Raw genomic sequence first — 16,040 nt, forward strand, 5'->3', positions numbered from 1 at the left:
ACCGGCAAATCGTAATTAACCGAAAGGGGAAAACAAGGAAAAGGGATGCCCTCATAGGATCAATTTACACTGTTTGCCTCAACAAGCAATAAGGCAAGATGGCCGAGTTGGTCTAAGGCGCTAGCTTCAGGTGCTAGTCTAGTAATAGGCGTGGGTTCGAATCCCACTCTTGTCAACACACTACGTTCTTCAGATACCCTGAAGAAGAACCTTTTGATTTTTGCCCAGGTCAACATTTTACCTTTTTTTTTTTTTTTTTTTTTTTTTTTTTTCCCTTGTTCCTTTTGCCAACCTACTTTGTCCGTCCATAGGTATTTTACCAAATGACACATATAGCGAGCATCATATCATGTCTTTCTACCTTGTTTATTTTCCACAGTTATTAGACACTACCCATACAGAAGAATAAATTCAGACACTAGGGAACTTGACGAATTCAACCATCATTATGCTTACTGAGACAAGATGCTCATTAATTGGAAACCAGTGTTGCATCTTCTCTTCATCACACTCACAACTTGGTCACACAGGATCATAGTAAGAACTAAGGCTATAATTGCTCAGCACTGTTGTCTACTCTGACAAAGCCATTTGGCTGCACTCATCTGAGTGCACACATGGATGTTTCTTCACCCGATCCTCGCCACTCACGCCCAAATATCGCAACCCTCTAATTAACGCTCGCAGCGAGAAGGAAAGCGCGCTAGGCCCTATCCCATCACAACAATGAGAATCACCACCCGAGTGGTCGCAGGTCTAGTAAAGCCACCCTCCTTTTCTCTTTGCTTTCCCATCCTGTAAAACAAGCTCCACAGGACCAAATGCCTGTCTTGTTGGCTTGTGAATGTTATCTCTATTACACTCTTACATGTCATTATGTTTTGTTTTGGTCGATGAACCAAATGGTCGAAAGAAAAAAATCACGGCCGCGCGCGCTCAGGCCGCAGGTCTAAGGTTAGTCGATTATCCGGTCTTCTCAGTAGTAGCATTCGTCATGGCAAGGCCGGGAGGCGCCATGGCACCATTAGGGGCCGGCGTGGTGGCCCTCGTGGCAGGTTGGGACCGGTTGTGCTGCATGTGCGCCTTGACCAGGTGGCCGGCCGCCAGGGCACTGCACAGGGACAGCTCACCCGCGAGCGTGGCAGCAGCAACAATGCGCGCAAGTCGTCGGGCGTTCTCGCCGGGGGTGGTGGGGTGCGAGCCGCGGACGCCGAGCATGTCGAGCATGGCGCTCTGCGGCTCGAGAATGGTACCACCACCCAGGGTGCCCACTTCGATGGACGGCATCGAGACGGAGATTTGGAGGGAGCCACGGAGACTGGAGAAAGGGTTAGCGGGGGGGGGGGAATAGCAATACGCAAGGTCTCGTCGTTTTACGGAAAGGAAGCAAAAAAAAAAAAAAAAAAAAAAGCATCACGAGAATGACCTACTTCTTCATAATGGTGATGCAGTTGGAGCTCTCAATGACCTGCGCCGGGTCCTGGCCCGTGGCGATAAAGATGGCCGCCACAATGTTGGCCGCGTGGGCATTGAAGCCACCCACCGAGGCGGCCATGGCGGATCCCACCAGGTTCTTGGCAATGTTGAGCTCGACAAGGCTGTCGACATCGCTCTTCAGCACGCTGCGGACGACCTCGGCCGGGATGATAGCCTCGGCGACGACGCTCTTGCCGCGGCCGTCGACCCAGTTGATGGCAGCCGCCTTCTTGTCCGTGCAGTAGTTGCCCGAGACCGACACAATGTTCATGTCCTCGAAGCCGCACTCGTTCATCATCACGTCCAGCGCGTGCTCGACGCCCTTGGAAATCATGTTCATGCCCATGGCGTCGCCCGTGGTCGCCTTGAAGCGGATGTACAGGTTGGTGCCGGCGAGCGCCGTCTTCATCTGCACGAGGCGCGCATACCTGCTGGTCGAGTTGAAAGCCTTCTTCATCTTGGCCTGTCCGGCATCCGAGTCGAGCCACACCTTGGCGGCCCCGGCGCGCTCCAGCGTGTCGAAGCTCAGGCAAGGCCCGCGCGTCATGCCGTCGTTGGTCAGCACCGTGATGACACCGCCTCCCGCGTTGATGGCCTTGCAGCCGCGGCTGGCGCTGGCCACGAGCACACCCTCGGTCGTCGCCATGGGGATGAAGTAGCTCTGGCCGTCGATGACGAGCGGGCCGGCGACGCCGACAGGCAGCGGCATGTAACCAATGACGTTCTCGCAGCACGCTCCAAAGACGCGTTCCCAGTTGTACTTCTCGTACGGCAGCTTGGACCGGTCGAGCTTGCTGGTCAAGCCCTGGGTAGCCTTGGTCTTGGCAATGATGGAGCGGCGGACCTTGACGGCGCGCGTAAAGTCCTTGAGCGTCCGCTCGAGCGAGTATCCGGGAATCTTGCCCCGCAGAGACATGGCCACGACCTCGTCGTCGGTCATTTCGTGCGCACGCTTCTCCGCCAGCATCTTGTCCAATTCGGCAAACGAACGCGGTGCGGAAAGCGCCGACGACTCGGCCGTCTGTGACTGTGACATGACGAGCGAGTCCGACTCGTCTTCGTCGTCTTCGTCCTCATCGGTCGAGGCAGGCGGCGTGGCCGGCTTGGAGTCGCTGGGCTGAGGAGGGATGTACTCGCCGAGCGGCAGGGTGGCGGTGCTGGTGTCGTTGAAGTTTTGAGCGCGTGCCAGCTCCCTGCGGTCAATCTGATGATCCGGCAGGTTGGGATCCTTAATGCCCCAACGAGCCACGTTGAACAGGTAACCGTTGAAGGCGACGCTCAGGGCGAGGGCGACGACGATCCACTTGGAAAGGACGGGATCCTCCAGGCTCGTCAAAATGCTGCCGACGACACTGCGGCTTCTGCCTACGGCGTAGTCGTCCAGATCGCCGCCGTCGCCGGACATGCCTGTCCTGGACGAACGAGGGGGAAGGCCATAGTGCACCGAAGGGAACTCCAGTTCGTACTTGATGGGCGTCAGGATGGTCACCGTGGTAGGCCGGTTGTTGGCCTTGGCAGACTCGAGGATGGCGTCAAGGCCGCTGCCGGCCACCTTGAAAGGGTCAACGGGCGACGGGGTGACCATGGAGCTCAGACCGTCCGTCCAGGATAAGGTGTTAGCATTCCGGAACGGGATGGTGCAGATGTTGACAAAGTTGATCAGCACGAAGCCGGTGACCATGAGGACCTTGAACTTGGGCACATTCCTGCTCTTCTGCCTGCCGAAGAGGGACGAGGAGGACTCTTCTTTGTCTTTGCCGCCGGCATCGTTGTCGGTATCGGAGCCCTCGCTGCTCTTGGCGACGTTCTCGGCCACGCGGCGGCTCACGCCGTCGTCCTCCAGGGCTCGCCGCATGTCGACGTAGCGCTTGATGCGGTTGATCTCGAGCTTGATGCAGAGGATGGCGGTGTAGAAGGAGAAGAGGAGGATACCGTCGAAGAAGAGGATCCACGAGGCAAGGAAGCAAAAGTGCTGCAGGCCGCCCTGGACACCCGAGGCAGCGCCCAAGATGAGGATGGAGATCTCCATGACGTAGTCCTTGACAATCTCGTAGCCCGTCTCCTTGATGGCAGCCTGGACGGCGTATTGGACAACGCTGCCGGGGCGCAAGGCGTTGGAGCCCTGGTCGGCGGCATTATTGCCGTTGCCGTTCCTCCTGGCGGCCTCGCGGCGGCGATGTTCAATAGCGTGGCTAAGAACGGCGCGGGTGAGGGCGATGTTCTTCTCGAAGCCAATGGTGACGACGAGGAAAGGCAGGCCCTCGGAGAGGAGGACCATGTTGATGGGGACACCGAGCTTCGTGGTGACGATGAGGCCGAACAGGAAGGCAAAGACGGAGGAGAGGAGCACGTTGGTGAAGAGCCAAATGTTGGAGCCCATGCGGCGCATGGAGAGGAAGAGCGAGACGAAGGTGAGATGCATGGAAAGGTAGCCAAGGGCCCATGATGAAGATGTCAAGCATCTCGGCGTTCTTGAGGAGGTCGATGAACTCGGACCACGCATTGCTCACCCAGTGGATGTAACTGTTGCGGGTGTTGACCTTGGCAGCTCTCATGATCCACATCTTGGACTCATGACCGGCTTGGGCGGTCTCTTGCGGCTCGGCGGCGTCGTCGGCGTTGGGGATCTCCCGAACGGAGGCCACTAGCTCCGGCGCCTCGGCATAGGGAACGGCGAAGGCGAGAGTAGTGTCCTGGGAGTAGGTAGCCAGCGAATTGGAGGTCGGGGGCAGCTGGGTGATGGACGAGTTGGCGGCGAAGGGGATGGCTTGGGCTCGGGGGGCCGTGTTGGCCGACTCGGGGTACTGGGACTCGGGGAAGACGAGGGTTAGGAGGGCGAGGTGGTCGTGTGCGGCATGTGCAGAAGCGGCGTCCTGTAGCTTGTTCTGCTGCTCGACGCTCTGCCAGCGCCAAGATGAATCAGGCCCCGTCTTGAGGCAGCGGCTTCCCTCGACGAGGGAAGACCAGTCGGCCGAGCGGACACTGATGGTCGCATCGAAGAGACTCTCCTGCAGCAGACCGACGTAGGACGTGCTGGCCAAAACAGCGACGATGACAACTGTGTGGATGGGATGGGAGCAAGCCAGGCGGGAGAAGAACTGGAGGATGGGAGTAATGTTCTTCCTGAACCACGCCGGGGTGGGTTGCGGGGTGGGGGGTTGCTCACCCCGGAATCGCCGGGGGAGGAATGACGAGGAGATCATGTTCAAGGTTGCTTGGGGAGCTGCCTCTTTCGTTTTACGACGACATTGGGGATCGGGGATACGATCAGGCAAGTCGGATAGGAGGGAATCGGAAGCGGTATCTGTCATGGCAAGGTGTAAGCGGGTGTTTTTCTTTTCTTCTGTTTCGTTTTCTTTTTGTGCCCAAGTGGCGCATTTGGTAGCGAGGCAAGTTCAGGCAAGTAGGGAAGGAAGTAGACAATGCAAGGCAGGAGGATAGAGAGAAGCAAAGCCATTGAGAGCCTCCAACCTCTTGGCTTGGTAAAGGGAAGGGGGGGATATGTCATACCAGCTGCTGATGTTCTCGCAGTAAATGATGTCAACACTCGAGTGTTGTATTCGTACCAAGTACGCGTGTTCGTTCAACCAGGGCTATACCCGGAGTGAATGACTGCCGGTAAAAAGATTGGTGAAGAAGAATTGGGGGGAAGAAGGAAATAAATAAAATGAAGAAAGAAGCGGTGGAAGAAGTTTTGAGTTGGGTGGCCTTTGGGTGGCTGCGTAATTGGTGGTGGGCGCGCGTGAGTATTTTGTGGGATGGAGTTTGAGACCGCAGCACCCCAATACAGATGCAATTGGGTCAAATAAGGGCGGTCAAGAATTGGCGATATTGAGGTGACGACTTGTGATGCGCAGTGATGGACGACCAGAATCTTGGCTTGTCTAGAGACAAGAAAACGAGGCGCGTCCAATACACCATGCAATCTTCCACAATCGTTGAATGGTGGAGAGAAGAAAAGGAGATAGGGGAAAGGGGAAAAAGAGGTTACTCGGAGAGATTTATCTTATCAATCCAGATAAAAGGAGGGAAGAAGGGGGGAAGGTGGAAAGTACAGAATAAAAGCAGCATAAAAAATGTTATGCATTGTTCTGTTGGCTTTGTGCTGTGGGAGGAAGGAAAGAAAAAAAGAAGAGTGGATCCACTGATGGAAGGAGGGGAACTCTAGGAAGGAACTAAGGTTTGGGGCATAACCGCGTACTAGCACGTTAGGTACGCGGTGGTAGGTGCGCCTGACGGTTAATAGTCATATTAGCTGATCATTACGCCTGGTTGTACCTGCATATACCAAGGATGCTGTGCTACGAAGTATAGTGCCAATACAGAGACAGCAAAGTGAGATCCCGAAATAGGTTGATTATATCTAGGAAGGCTGTCACACCTCCGCCAACTCGACATTAACTGTACTTGTAGTAAACGTAAATCTGGCCAATGTACAGTACCTATCCAATAAAGTGTACGAAGTACAAAGACGCCATCAATATCGAAGGCCCTCGGTAAAGTCGATTTTTCCCGGCAACCACCGGAGAGAACAATGGAATAGGGGGCCTCGGAGGGATTAAACTGGATATTGTTCTTGCCACTATGACCAACAACACAAATAAATGCCTTGGCTGGCACTACCCTATTTCGTACTATGCCTAGAGCCGCCTCGTGGCGAAATTCTTGCGTATTTTCTTCCATGCCGTCAACGGTTACAATCGCACCGTAAATATTACGACTAAAAATATGATTTAAACGCGTACAACGTACGTCAAGTTTTTTTTTTTTTTTTTTTTTTTTTTTTTTGCGCTCTACTGGCTGTATAACATGGCAGCCATCCAGCCACGGGAAAGGCCGGATATGGCAATCCCACGATGAAATGGATGGTATTGCATCCATCTCCGGGAGGCTTTACTTACGGCTAGCTCCGACGCAAGGGACGCAGATTCGAGGGTCCAACTTTTACCCCGGATTTCTATTAATAAGCCTGGACCGTACTGGACCCTCGACTCTGTGGCTATTCTACTCATGGCATCCTGAATCTGGCATCAAGAGATACGAATAACAAAGTACGAGTAGGTAGAGGCCATCATTTCCAATGCCATGACGTTTTGTAATACATTGCGATCACCTGGGCCAATGCAAATTTGTATATTCCAGCTGATATACATCACTCTTCCCTCCGCGCCCTGACCCTTTCCACCTCTGGCCCCTCAAAGCTCACCACCTTCACCCCCCCGGCAGCCAACTCAGCCTTAACCTGGTCCCAAGTACCAGGGTCAACACACCTCGTCCCCTCCTCGACCACCACCGCCCGGAAGCCCTCCGACGCCGCATGGAGCGCAGAATACTTGACGCAGTAGTCGCCCGCCAACCCAACCACAAACACATCCGTGATGCCCGCCGCGCGCAGGCGCTCCGCGAGCCCCGAGTCGGCGATGCGCCCGGGATCCTCAAACGGGCCGTAGAAGGCGCTGTACATTTCGATGTCCGGCCTCGTGCCCTTGTCCAGCACGGAATCGAGCAGGTCGGCGTCAAGCTCGGGCACCAGCGCCGCCCCCGGTGTATCCTGCACGCAGTGCACGGGCCAGAGGCGCGATTCGACCGTCTCGGCTGGGTTGTGCGGGTTGGCCACGGTCGTGGTGGACAGGAACGGCTCGGCGCCCGGGTGGTTCGCCGCGAACGAGACGTGGTCGGCTGGGTGCCAGTCCCTGGTGGCGATCTTGGTCGCGAACGGGAGCTTGAGGAGCGCGTTGACTACCGGGCCGATGGCACGGCCGCCTGCTACTGCTAGAGAGCCGTTCTGCCCGGGGGGCCAAAGGGGCCCTATGTTAACGTGGGGGAACCTTTAAGGGAGGTTTTCGGGGGAGCCGCGTGATACGGAGGGAGGTGTGTAGTAGGTGAGGTGAGACAATTGTGTAGGTGACACAGCTGTGTGGTGACACGACAGGATGTAGGTACGAGGTGCAGTGGAATGCTCAGGCTGACGTACCGGAGGACAGAAATCCTCTTGAAAGTCGACCACCAGAAGGGCCGGCTTGAAGTGGTCCTCACCCATGGCCAGTTCTTAGGTGTGCGATGATATAGATTTGGTGATATTATGTCGCCTTCTAATGATACAAGGAATAATATGAGGGAGGAAAACGATGGTCAGAGCCTTGGATACCTCGTCGTGTCAAGAGGCGACTTGCCATGATCTAAAGAGGTATCGGTACCTCCTCCGGTGCATTCTGCGGGGTTTCGTCCAGATTGATCGCTAGATATTCCCATGCCCCACCTATGACGGACGTTTCCGTTAGGACAGGCCGTACTTTTACCTTTGAGTTTCATGTATTTTCATACACAGGGTACTTCACTGCCTAACAAATCCTCCATTGACGGTTCGGTTCAGCAGTGGCGTTATGGGGATATTCAACCACCGTTACAAGCCAAGGAGAGACTCCGGTCAAATGTGTATTCTTATCAATCCTACACGTGTACTTGTCGAAAGTTCGTGAAGATGGTCGACTCGGAGTAGAATCACGGCTCCCTCGGATTTCCCTCACCATCCGCCGTTACTCCGAGTATAGGTGTGTACTGGTCACGTCCTAGCCTCTCACACACTGGCCGCTTCGGTCACCTTCAACTCATCACGTAGCTCTGTTCCCGTTCAATTCCGAGACAATCCCCGAGCCGTTGAAGATAAAAGCTAGTTCCCGTCGACTCAGAGTTGAAAGAAAACGTTGCACCTATCAATCCCAGGCGCTCTCCTCCCGCCATTCTTCTCATCGCCATCGTCATTGAAATGAGCAGTCTCCGGGATGAGAAGCTTCTGACCAACAAACATGATTTTGCAAGTTTTGGCTCTGGCGTGCCACACATTGGGCGTTAGGCGTTTTGAGGTCCAACTTGGTGTAAATAGTGGCACTCAGGAGCAAGGGGAAATGGGATGAACAGGTCGGTAAGGTCGCGAATACTGGGGGAATAGATTGAATGGATATTTCGTGCGGCGGCAGACAACAACGGGGATACCGTCGTAGTAGACCTGGGACGCATTACCAAAACACCAAGGAGAGACTTACACGTTCGACTGCTGTTGTCCGTCATAAGAAGCCAAGGTTCACCAAATTTCGGCCTGATAAGTGCATTGCATCCAGTGTGCTATTTACCCCTTTCTTCTTTCTTGTCCCATCCTCGAGGACCAACCCTATCACCAGCCCTTATTACTGGAATAGCATCATCGACTGACGTCGACTCAAATGCGGCAGGCTATGGGTGGGGTGTAATATACATACCTAGATCAACGATAAAATTACATGTACTTTATTGACACGAGTGTCAAGACAAGAAACCACGACTATAAAAGCATGCCGAAACTCGAGACAAAACAGGCTGGCATTAAAATATGATAATGTGGACTCCGTGCGACTACCCGGTGCACCGATGAATACAGACAAAAGAAACTAACCCTCCCCCCATCTCCTCCTTCCCTCCATTCCTTTCTTCTATTCCTTCTCGCCGAGCAACTTCTTCTCCTTGCCCTGGTGAAGCGTCGCCGCCACCTTGCTGGTCATGTAGCGGTCCATGTCGGGCATCATCACGGCGCAGAAGATGGCCACGGCCGAAAAGGCAATGTTGGTCAAAAAGACGGTGCGGTACGCGTCGTTGTTGGCCACCTGGTAGGCCCTCTGCCCGATGGCCAGGATCTTGTCCGTCAGCCCGGCGACGCCCTCGAACGACCCCGTCGTCAGCCCCGTCATAAAGTCGGCCACACTGCTCTCGGGGAGGCCGGCCGACACCAGAGCCTCGGGCACCTGCGCGGGAATCTCGGCGGCCAGCCGGTTCGACAGGACCACGTTGTACACCGTGGCCGCGACGCTGCTGATGAGGAAGCGGATGCTGCCCGCGACACCGCTGGCGCTGCCGAGCTGGGCCTGGTCCGGCGCGCACAGCGTCACGATGGTGATGGCCGTGCCCTCGCCCCAGCCAGCCATGAAGGCGCCCACGCCGACGAGGGCCGACGCGCGCACCGGCGTGTCGGGCGTGCTCGTGGCGATGCAGGCAAAGGCGATGGCGCCGATGGTGAAGGTCACCACGCACTGCCACTTGAGGTAGCCGATCAGCTTGCCCATGAAGCCGCCGGTGATCTGGCCGGCCACCATGAAGAAGGAGACGATCGAGGAGAGCCAGGCCGTGTAAAAGGTCGAGTGGCCCTCGGTGGTGTACAGGATGGCCACCATGCTGGGCCACACGATGGCGAAGGCGTAGTAGACGCTGGCGCCCAGGCCGGTCAGCACGGTGGACGAGACCCAGGGCATGTGGCGGAAGTAGCTCATGCGCACGAGCGGCTCAGATAGCTTGGCGTACGACTCCCAGAGCACAAAGACGACGAGGGCGACGAATCCGACGACGATGGTGGCGATGACATTGGCCGAGTCCCAGGCGTAGACGACGCCGCCCCAGTTGAGGCCCATCATGAAGATGAGGAGGCCGGCGGTGTAGAAGAGGGTGCCGACGTAGTCGAAGCGGCGGATGTAGTCCCAGAACCTGGCGTTGCCGCCGTGCTTCATGCTGAAGGTGGGAGGGTGGTAGAAGAAGAACCAGCAGAAGAGACTGGCGGCGTTGATGGCCGTGTTGAGATAAAAGAGGCCGCGCCAGCCGACGTTGGGGTGGTTCTGCAGGAAGGCCTGGGCGAGGATGGGCCCGATGCCGGACCCGGGGATACAGAAGAGGTAGCAGAAACCGTTACCGGCGAGGCGGTACTTCATGGGCACCAGCTCGCCCATGACGTAAAAGTAGGACAGCTGCGTGGCGGCGGCGACGCCGATGATGGTCATGCCGCCGATGAGCATGGGGACGCTGGTGGCGACGGAGCAGATGATGCTGCCGACGACGCCGAGGAAAGCACCGCCCACGAAAATCCATCGGCGTCCGAACATGTCACTGAGGCGGCCAATGATGGTCAGCGTGACGGCGCTGGTCAGGGTGTATACGAGGGCGACCCAGACGATGTTCGGGTCCTGTTCAGAGGCGTTAGTGAGCCGTCGGGGGAAACGAAACCAAAGAAAACAGAGAGCAGAAGAAAACTCACCGGACCAATATCCGCATTGATAACGTGGAGAATGGGGGCAACAAAGCCGAAGCCAGCAACGCCTGCCATGAGACCGAGACCGATACCCAACATGGTGCCGATGAAGAATCGGCTCCTAAAGTAGCCCTTGGGGAGGGCTTCTTCTTCGATGATGGCCGGGGTGGTGTTCAAGTCGTCGGAGATTTTGTCGATCCTCTCCTCGTGTCCCTTCTCGGGATCGATGGAGCTCGACCCATGCCCTGACGCGTTTTCCATGATGACTGCTGTGTTGGTAGAGTTGTCCATGGTCGACTGGGTGTTGGGCAGTCGTGTGTGGTATTATATAGATTTCGAAAGAGTTTCGAACGGGACGAACGAGGACCGATGGCACAAAAGGGGCGAAGAGACAAACTCAGTTGACTGCACCCAAACTGCGATGTGGCCTGTTCCCGAACGACTCTTGAAACCTGAAAGCCGGGGGGAGGAGGTGCATCGAGCTATATACCATGTTGAGGATCCCCCATCGTCAAGCAGGTAGCAAGACGGTCGATGCTAACAAAAAGGGCCAGCGCTCAGGGCGAACGCCTCTCGATTGGAGGAGGCGAGCCATTGGGCCCTCGGTTTGGCAGAGAGCAGACGGTAATGAATCAGTAGCGGGCATCGGGCCTGGCACTAAAATAGCCCGCTCAACATATAAGACGGTAGTCATTATCCGGTATCCAAGTGAACGGTCAGCTTTGCCCCTAAGGGCCCGTGGCGTAGAGCCAGATCTCCGCAACAGCGACTTTGGCTGCATTAGGTGAGCCCTGCCATCCAGGATGATGGATTGCCACGATTGGTTCTTTTTGGACTTGCTGTTCCCAACGGATGGGTTCGGGCCAAGGGATCCAGGGACCTTGCCCATCTGCCATGTGTTTTCGACCTTGGCAATGATGCCCGGAGCTATTGTACATAGCCTACTGATGAGCCGGGACTTCTCGTTGGGCGACCTCTGGAGAGCTTACCAGCTTCGTGTCACTAGCACGCGTTACTCGACGCAACTGAAGTACGCCACCCCGCAAGTCGAACTGAAAGCAGGAGCTAGAGGTCGAGTAGTCTGGGGAAATGGCACCATCTTCCATCTTGCCCCGCCTCGCCCCGTGGCGAGGCCAGTTGATGCTTTTTTCTTCCCACCCCTTTCCTCCTTTCCCCTGGGATTCGTACCTAATCTTGGTGGAATAGCGTTGCTCCAGATCTGGGGGCAAATCTCCGATACATCCCAGCTGTTTGGGCGCACGGTGATGCGGAGGAATCCGGGGTACATGACAGGGATGATGGGGCCTTCTCAGAAGCTATCATTCTCGCAGAGATAAACGAGATATCGTCAGCCGGAAAAGACAATCCATGAGTGGGGGCGTGGCGAGCGAGAGACTAGGGGCGTCGAGACTGCTCTATTGTTAGTGTAGGTACGTAGCGGGATATCATATCCCTCGAATTCTGGGGGCAATGATTTTTCTGGACGCAAACAGAGAAGTCGAGACGAGTGTCATGCGGTGACTCTGAAGAGGGCTAAAAAGAAGGGAAAGAAGAGCTATGAAGACGATATCCAAGGGAGACCACGTGATGCTAATGGGTGGCCGCGTAATGCGTAGCGAGACGCGTACTCGGTACGTACCGTCGTACCACCAAGTGTCCAAGCCCAAAGCCAAGCAAAGACTTGTACACTACATGTACGTCCTGTGACATGGTCGATGCTTATGAATAGCAACAATAGCTCGCCCGTCGTTCAGGACAAGGCTCCAGGCACGCGGTAGAGCAGGGTATCGGGCGGGTCGTTTCGGGCTCCGACTAGTTCCCCGGATTTGCGGGGAGCTAGCGAGGATGGATTGCGGAGAGTGAAAGATGCCGCATCGTTGTGCCGTAGTGTTGTAGAGCACAAGTCGGCGGTCAATAATAAGGCGTCAATAATCATCATTATGCAGCTTGTGTCCGTGGGATCGTACAATATTACCTCGCTTCTAGTGGGCCGAATCTGGCGAAAGGCTGGGTGGGGATAGGCGCGTCTGGGTCTAATGACGACGAATACCTACGACGGCGTGTAAGACTGACTCTTCGCTCGTCGATGGAATGTCAAACGGTCAGACACCTGCTGGTTGCGAAGAGAACCGTCCGCGTGGTTTACGTTGGGAACCCATGTGCGCAAGATGTAAAAAGAAAAGAGAGACGAGAACAGCTGTGGCTCAAAACGCCAGTAGTGTGGAGGAAGTGGGTGAAGGTTGAACCTCTTTCTGATGTAAAGCTCAAAAAATCGGCAAAAGGCAAAAATTAAGGGAGACGAGCTCCCGACTAAGAACAGGTCTAACCAGGAATCGAACCTGGACTCTGAGAATCAGAATCTCATGTCCTAACCATTAGACTATTAGACCGTTTGTTTTCAAGTGTTGTTTGAAAGCCCATTCGCTAGCCTTATGAAGTCTTACGTGGCAAAATGGCTCGGAAGTAAAAGTGCGGGATTTTGATATCCAATGGTGTTAAAATGAGAATACATGGTATCAACCGACGGATCGGACCTTAGTCATCCAAGCCTCTGGTATTATTCGTACAAATAAACTCACCTCACCATTCATTCCATACACATAGTTCATCATGGTTGTTACAGGTCCAGTTTATTCCGCACGATAGTCTCTTATTACCTACTAGCATACTCGAATCCCACGTATTTGTACGACATTTAAAGGCATGGAGCATTTTCGCCAAGTTGAAGCTTGATCTAGTGCAGTTCTTAAAAAGTCGGTATCATCCGCGAACCCGGGAATAGAAATCCCGACAATTCTTAGCAAACCGCCACCCCACAGCCATACCTACGCACAAGTGATTACGCAGTAATTACCTCGCGTAGGTGGCAGTCGTCATTAATACCGACCCACTATACACGATGACAAATATTTTAGGTAATCCATCGATTGCTTACGAAACGCCGTCAATACTTAGGTACCTGTTTAGGTACCTGTCTTAGATAATGTCTTATCTTATCTCCACCACTCCCGCCTGTGATTGGGGTGAAACAGTCCCAGGGGTCCCAATATCACATGAAAATGCTTACTGTGAATGTCCGCCTCGGTCGAGATACGCATTGTTGGAGGACGGACATTTTCGCGAACCAGCAGAGTTTGACGACGCCTCAGCAAACCAACCGCTCGTCGCTCGCTGCCGTCATCCCCGCGCACCATGGCCGCATCCCCTGAAGTCGAGCACCTCGACGTGCTCATCCTGGGCGCGGGTCTCTCTGGCATCAATGCCGCCTACCGCGTGAAGCAAGAGCTCCCCGGGTCGAGCTTCGCCGTCCTCGACCGCCGCGACGTCATCGGCGGCACCTGGTCCTTCTGGCGCTACCCCGGCTTCCGCTGCGACGCCAGCATGACCACCTTTGGCTTCTCCTGGCACCCCTGGACCCACGACCGGCTCATCATCGAGGCGCCCGCCATCGTCGACTACATGCAGGACGCCGTCCGCGCCCAGGGCATCGACCGCCACATCCGGCTCCACCACCGCGTACGCTCGGCCAACTGGGACTCGGACGAGGCTCGTTGGGTCCTCGAGGTTGACGTCGGTCCCGAGGAAAGACGGGACCACGACGGCGACGCCACCGATGCCCAACCCCGACCCGTCCGCAAGATCTTCAAGGCCCCCTTCCTCTTCATGTGCACCGGCTACTACTCGTACGAGCGCGCCCTCGAAGCCAACATCCCCGGCATAAACGACTTTTCCGGCGTCGTCGCCCACCCGCAGTGGTGGCCCGAAGACCTCGACCACGCCGGCAAGCGCGTCATCATCATCGGCTCCGGCGCCACGTCCATCACCCTCTTCCCCAGCATGGCCCGCACCGCATCCCACACCACCATGCTCCAACGGAGCCCTTCGTTCGTCTTTTGCCCCCCGGCCGAGAGCCCCATGGACCAGTTCCTCCGCCGGTTCCTGCCCGTCTGGCTCGTCCACTGGATGGCCTCGGTCCGCGACCTCATCGTCGAGACCCTCTTCGTCTCCTTTCTTCTGACCTTCCCGCGCGCCGGCCGCCGCTACCTCACCGCCGAGACCCGCAAGAGGCTTCCCCCGGGCTACCCCGTCGACGTCCACTTCAACCCCAAGTACGACCCTTTCCGGCAACGCCTCTGCATGTCCCCGGACGGCGACTTCTTCGAGGCGCTCCGCAAGCCCAACGCCGAGGTCGTCACGGACCACATTGACACGGTCCTCCCGGACGGCATCCGCACGCGCTCGGGCCGCTTCCTCCCCGCCGACATCATCGTCACCGCCACGGGCCTCCACGTCGAGCTGTTCGGCACCATCGACCTCTCGGTGGACGGCAAGCCGGTCCGCGCGGGCGAGACGTACTGCTGGCGCGGCTGCATGCTCGAAGGGGTGCCCAACGCGGTCGCCATCATCGGCTACGTGGCCGGCAGCTGGACGCCCGGGGCCGACGCCATGGCGCGTCTCGCGATCAAGGTCATCAAGCGCGCGCGGGCGGTCGGTGCCGCGTACTTTGCGCCCGTGCTGTCTGCCGAGGAGAAGGCGAACGCGCCGCGGTATCCCGTCATTGACATGAAGAGCGGGTATTTCGTTCGCGCGTACGACCGTCTCCCGCTGGTCACGCGGGAGGGACCGTGGTACGGGAGGGAGAACATTGTGACCGATCTCAGGGCGCTGTTCTTTGGCAGTTTGACCGATGGCATGAAGTATATAATGCCCAGTTCGAGGTCCAAGAGCGAATGAGAGTTGTTGGCATCGGCTTGAAGGGCTTGTATACATGAACGTGGGCAGACAGTGTTGTCCGCCAAATGGAGGGACTTGATACCATGGACACGTGCGCATGTTACCATGCCTGTTGGAATTGCCGGAACAGATGGCCAGGTGGCCAGTTGGACTTTAGGATTACTTTATAAAGAGACGCCTTCTAATACTTCATAGCTGTACCACATCCCTGTGGCACCAAGAAACGCTGCCATTGGAGTCCTTTTCCAAAGGGCATGTATGGCGCAAAATCAGGCCGCTGGAAGGCTCGGACATATTGACGTGAGTGAGGGAGAAACAACATATACCTGAATGCCCATGTGAACAATACACCGGATGCTCTTGAAGAGAGGCATGTGGTGTCCGGAGTGTGGGAGAGGATTTCGTCTCGGATTTCCAGGCTTGAGAGCAGGCCAAGTTCAAGAGCCTCTGGTAAGGAGAGAGAGAGAACATCCGACAGTCATCATGCGAGCCAGGGATCTGATGTGATCTTGACCTGGTCACCACTGCAAGTTCTATGCAGAGTGAGATTCATGTAGTCCTCGGGATGCTATTCTCATTCCACCCAGGCTTATACCAGGCATATATGGCCAGGTTGTCGTCACCAATATCATGATGCTGAACAGGCCATCCTCAAGACACGTCTCGGAGCATTCACAGCTTGCGAGTTTAGCAAGATTCAAACGGTCCTATCTACCCACATGGTGGAAGTTTAATTTCGTGAATATATGGCGAGGTAAAAAAAAAGAAAAAAAAGAAGGAAAAA

The 16,040-nt window shown here is 55.7% G+C and overlaps 5 protein-coding genes and 2 non-coding genes across 7 annotated transcripts; 2 read left to right on the top strand and 5 right to left on the bottom strand.

Moving 5' to 3' along the window:
* Positions 1-92: 92 nt before the first annotated feature.
* On the top strand, positions 93-175 carry ACRALDRAFT_t114. Its single transcript has one exon. It is a non-coding gene; the product is annotated as a tRNA-Leu (tRNA).
* A 788-nt stretch (positions 176-963) lies between these two features.
* ACRALDRAFT_1062380 (uncharacterized protein) lies at positions 964-4,679 on the bottom strand (the record flags this gene model as incomplete). Its single annotated transcript, XM_071016596.1, has 3 exons — positions 964-1,318; positions 1,431-3,938; positions 3,976-4,679. The coding sequence occupies 3 exons, from the start codon at positions 4,677-4,679 to the stop codon at positions 964-966; spliced, it is 3,567 nt and encodes a 1,188-aa protein (XP_070875704.1).
* Positions 4,680-6,413: 1,734 nt separating this feature from the next.
* ACRALDRAFT_1075550 (uncharacterized protein) lies at positions 6,414-7,630 on the bottom strand. The gene is made up of 2 exons (XM_071018397.1): positions 7,451-7,630; positions 6,414-7,261 (listed from the first exon to the last, which is right to left on the bottom strand). The coding sequence occupies exons 1-2, from the start codon at positions 7,514-7,516 to the stop codon at positions 6,629-6,631; spliced, it is 699 nt and encodes a 232-aa protein (XP_070875705.1). The 5' UTR covers positions 7,517-7,630; the 3' UTR covers positions 6,414-6,628.
* A 1,312-nt stretch (positions 7,631-8,942) lies between these two features.
* On the bottom strand, positions 8,943-10,783 carry ACRALDRAFT_2101844 (uncharacterized protein; the record flags this gene model as incomplete). Its single annotated transcript, XM_071023077.1, has 2 exons — positions 8,943-10,457; positions 10,529-10,783. 2 exons carry the CDS (start codon positions 10,781-10,783, stop codon positions 8,943-8,945), a joined length of 1,770 nt encoding a protein of 589 aa, XP_070875706.1.
* A 680-nt stretch (positions 10,784-11,463) lies between these two features.
* On the bottom strand, positions 11,464-11,769 carry ACRALDRAFT_210668 (uncharacterized protein; the record flags this gene model as incomplete). Its single annotated transcript, XM_071023306.1, has 1 exon — positions 11,464-11,769. A coding segment is annotated over one exon (306 nt), but the record flags the coding sequence as incomplete, so codon positions are not given.
* Positions 11,770-12,840: 1,071 nt separating this feature from the next.
* Positions 12,841-12,912, bottom strand: ACRALDRAFT_t132. The gene has a single exon. It is a non-coding gene; the product is annotated as a tRNA-Gln (tRNA).
* Positions 12,913-13,607: 695 nt separating this feature from the next.
* ACRALDRAFT_1062383 (uncharacterized protein) lies at positions 13,608-15,546 on the top strand. The gene has a single exon (XM_071016597.1). It carries the CDS (start codon positions 13,715-13,717, stop codon positions 15,254-15,256), a length of 1,542 nt encoding a protein of 513 aa, XP_070875708.1. The 5' UTR covers positions 13,608-13,714; the 3' UTR covers positions 15,257-15,546.
* Positions 15,547-16,040: the final 494 nt, after the last annotated feature.

The sequence above is a fragment of the Sodiomyces alcalophilus genome, assembly GCF_042370955.1.
Source record: "Sodiomyces alcalophilus JCM 7366 unplaced genomic scaffold ACRALscaffold_3, whole genome shotgun sequence".
Lineage (NCBI taxonomy): Eukaryota > Fungi > Ascomycota > Sordariomycetes > Glomerellales > Plectosphaerellaceae > Sodiomyces > Sodiomyces alcalophilus.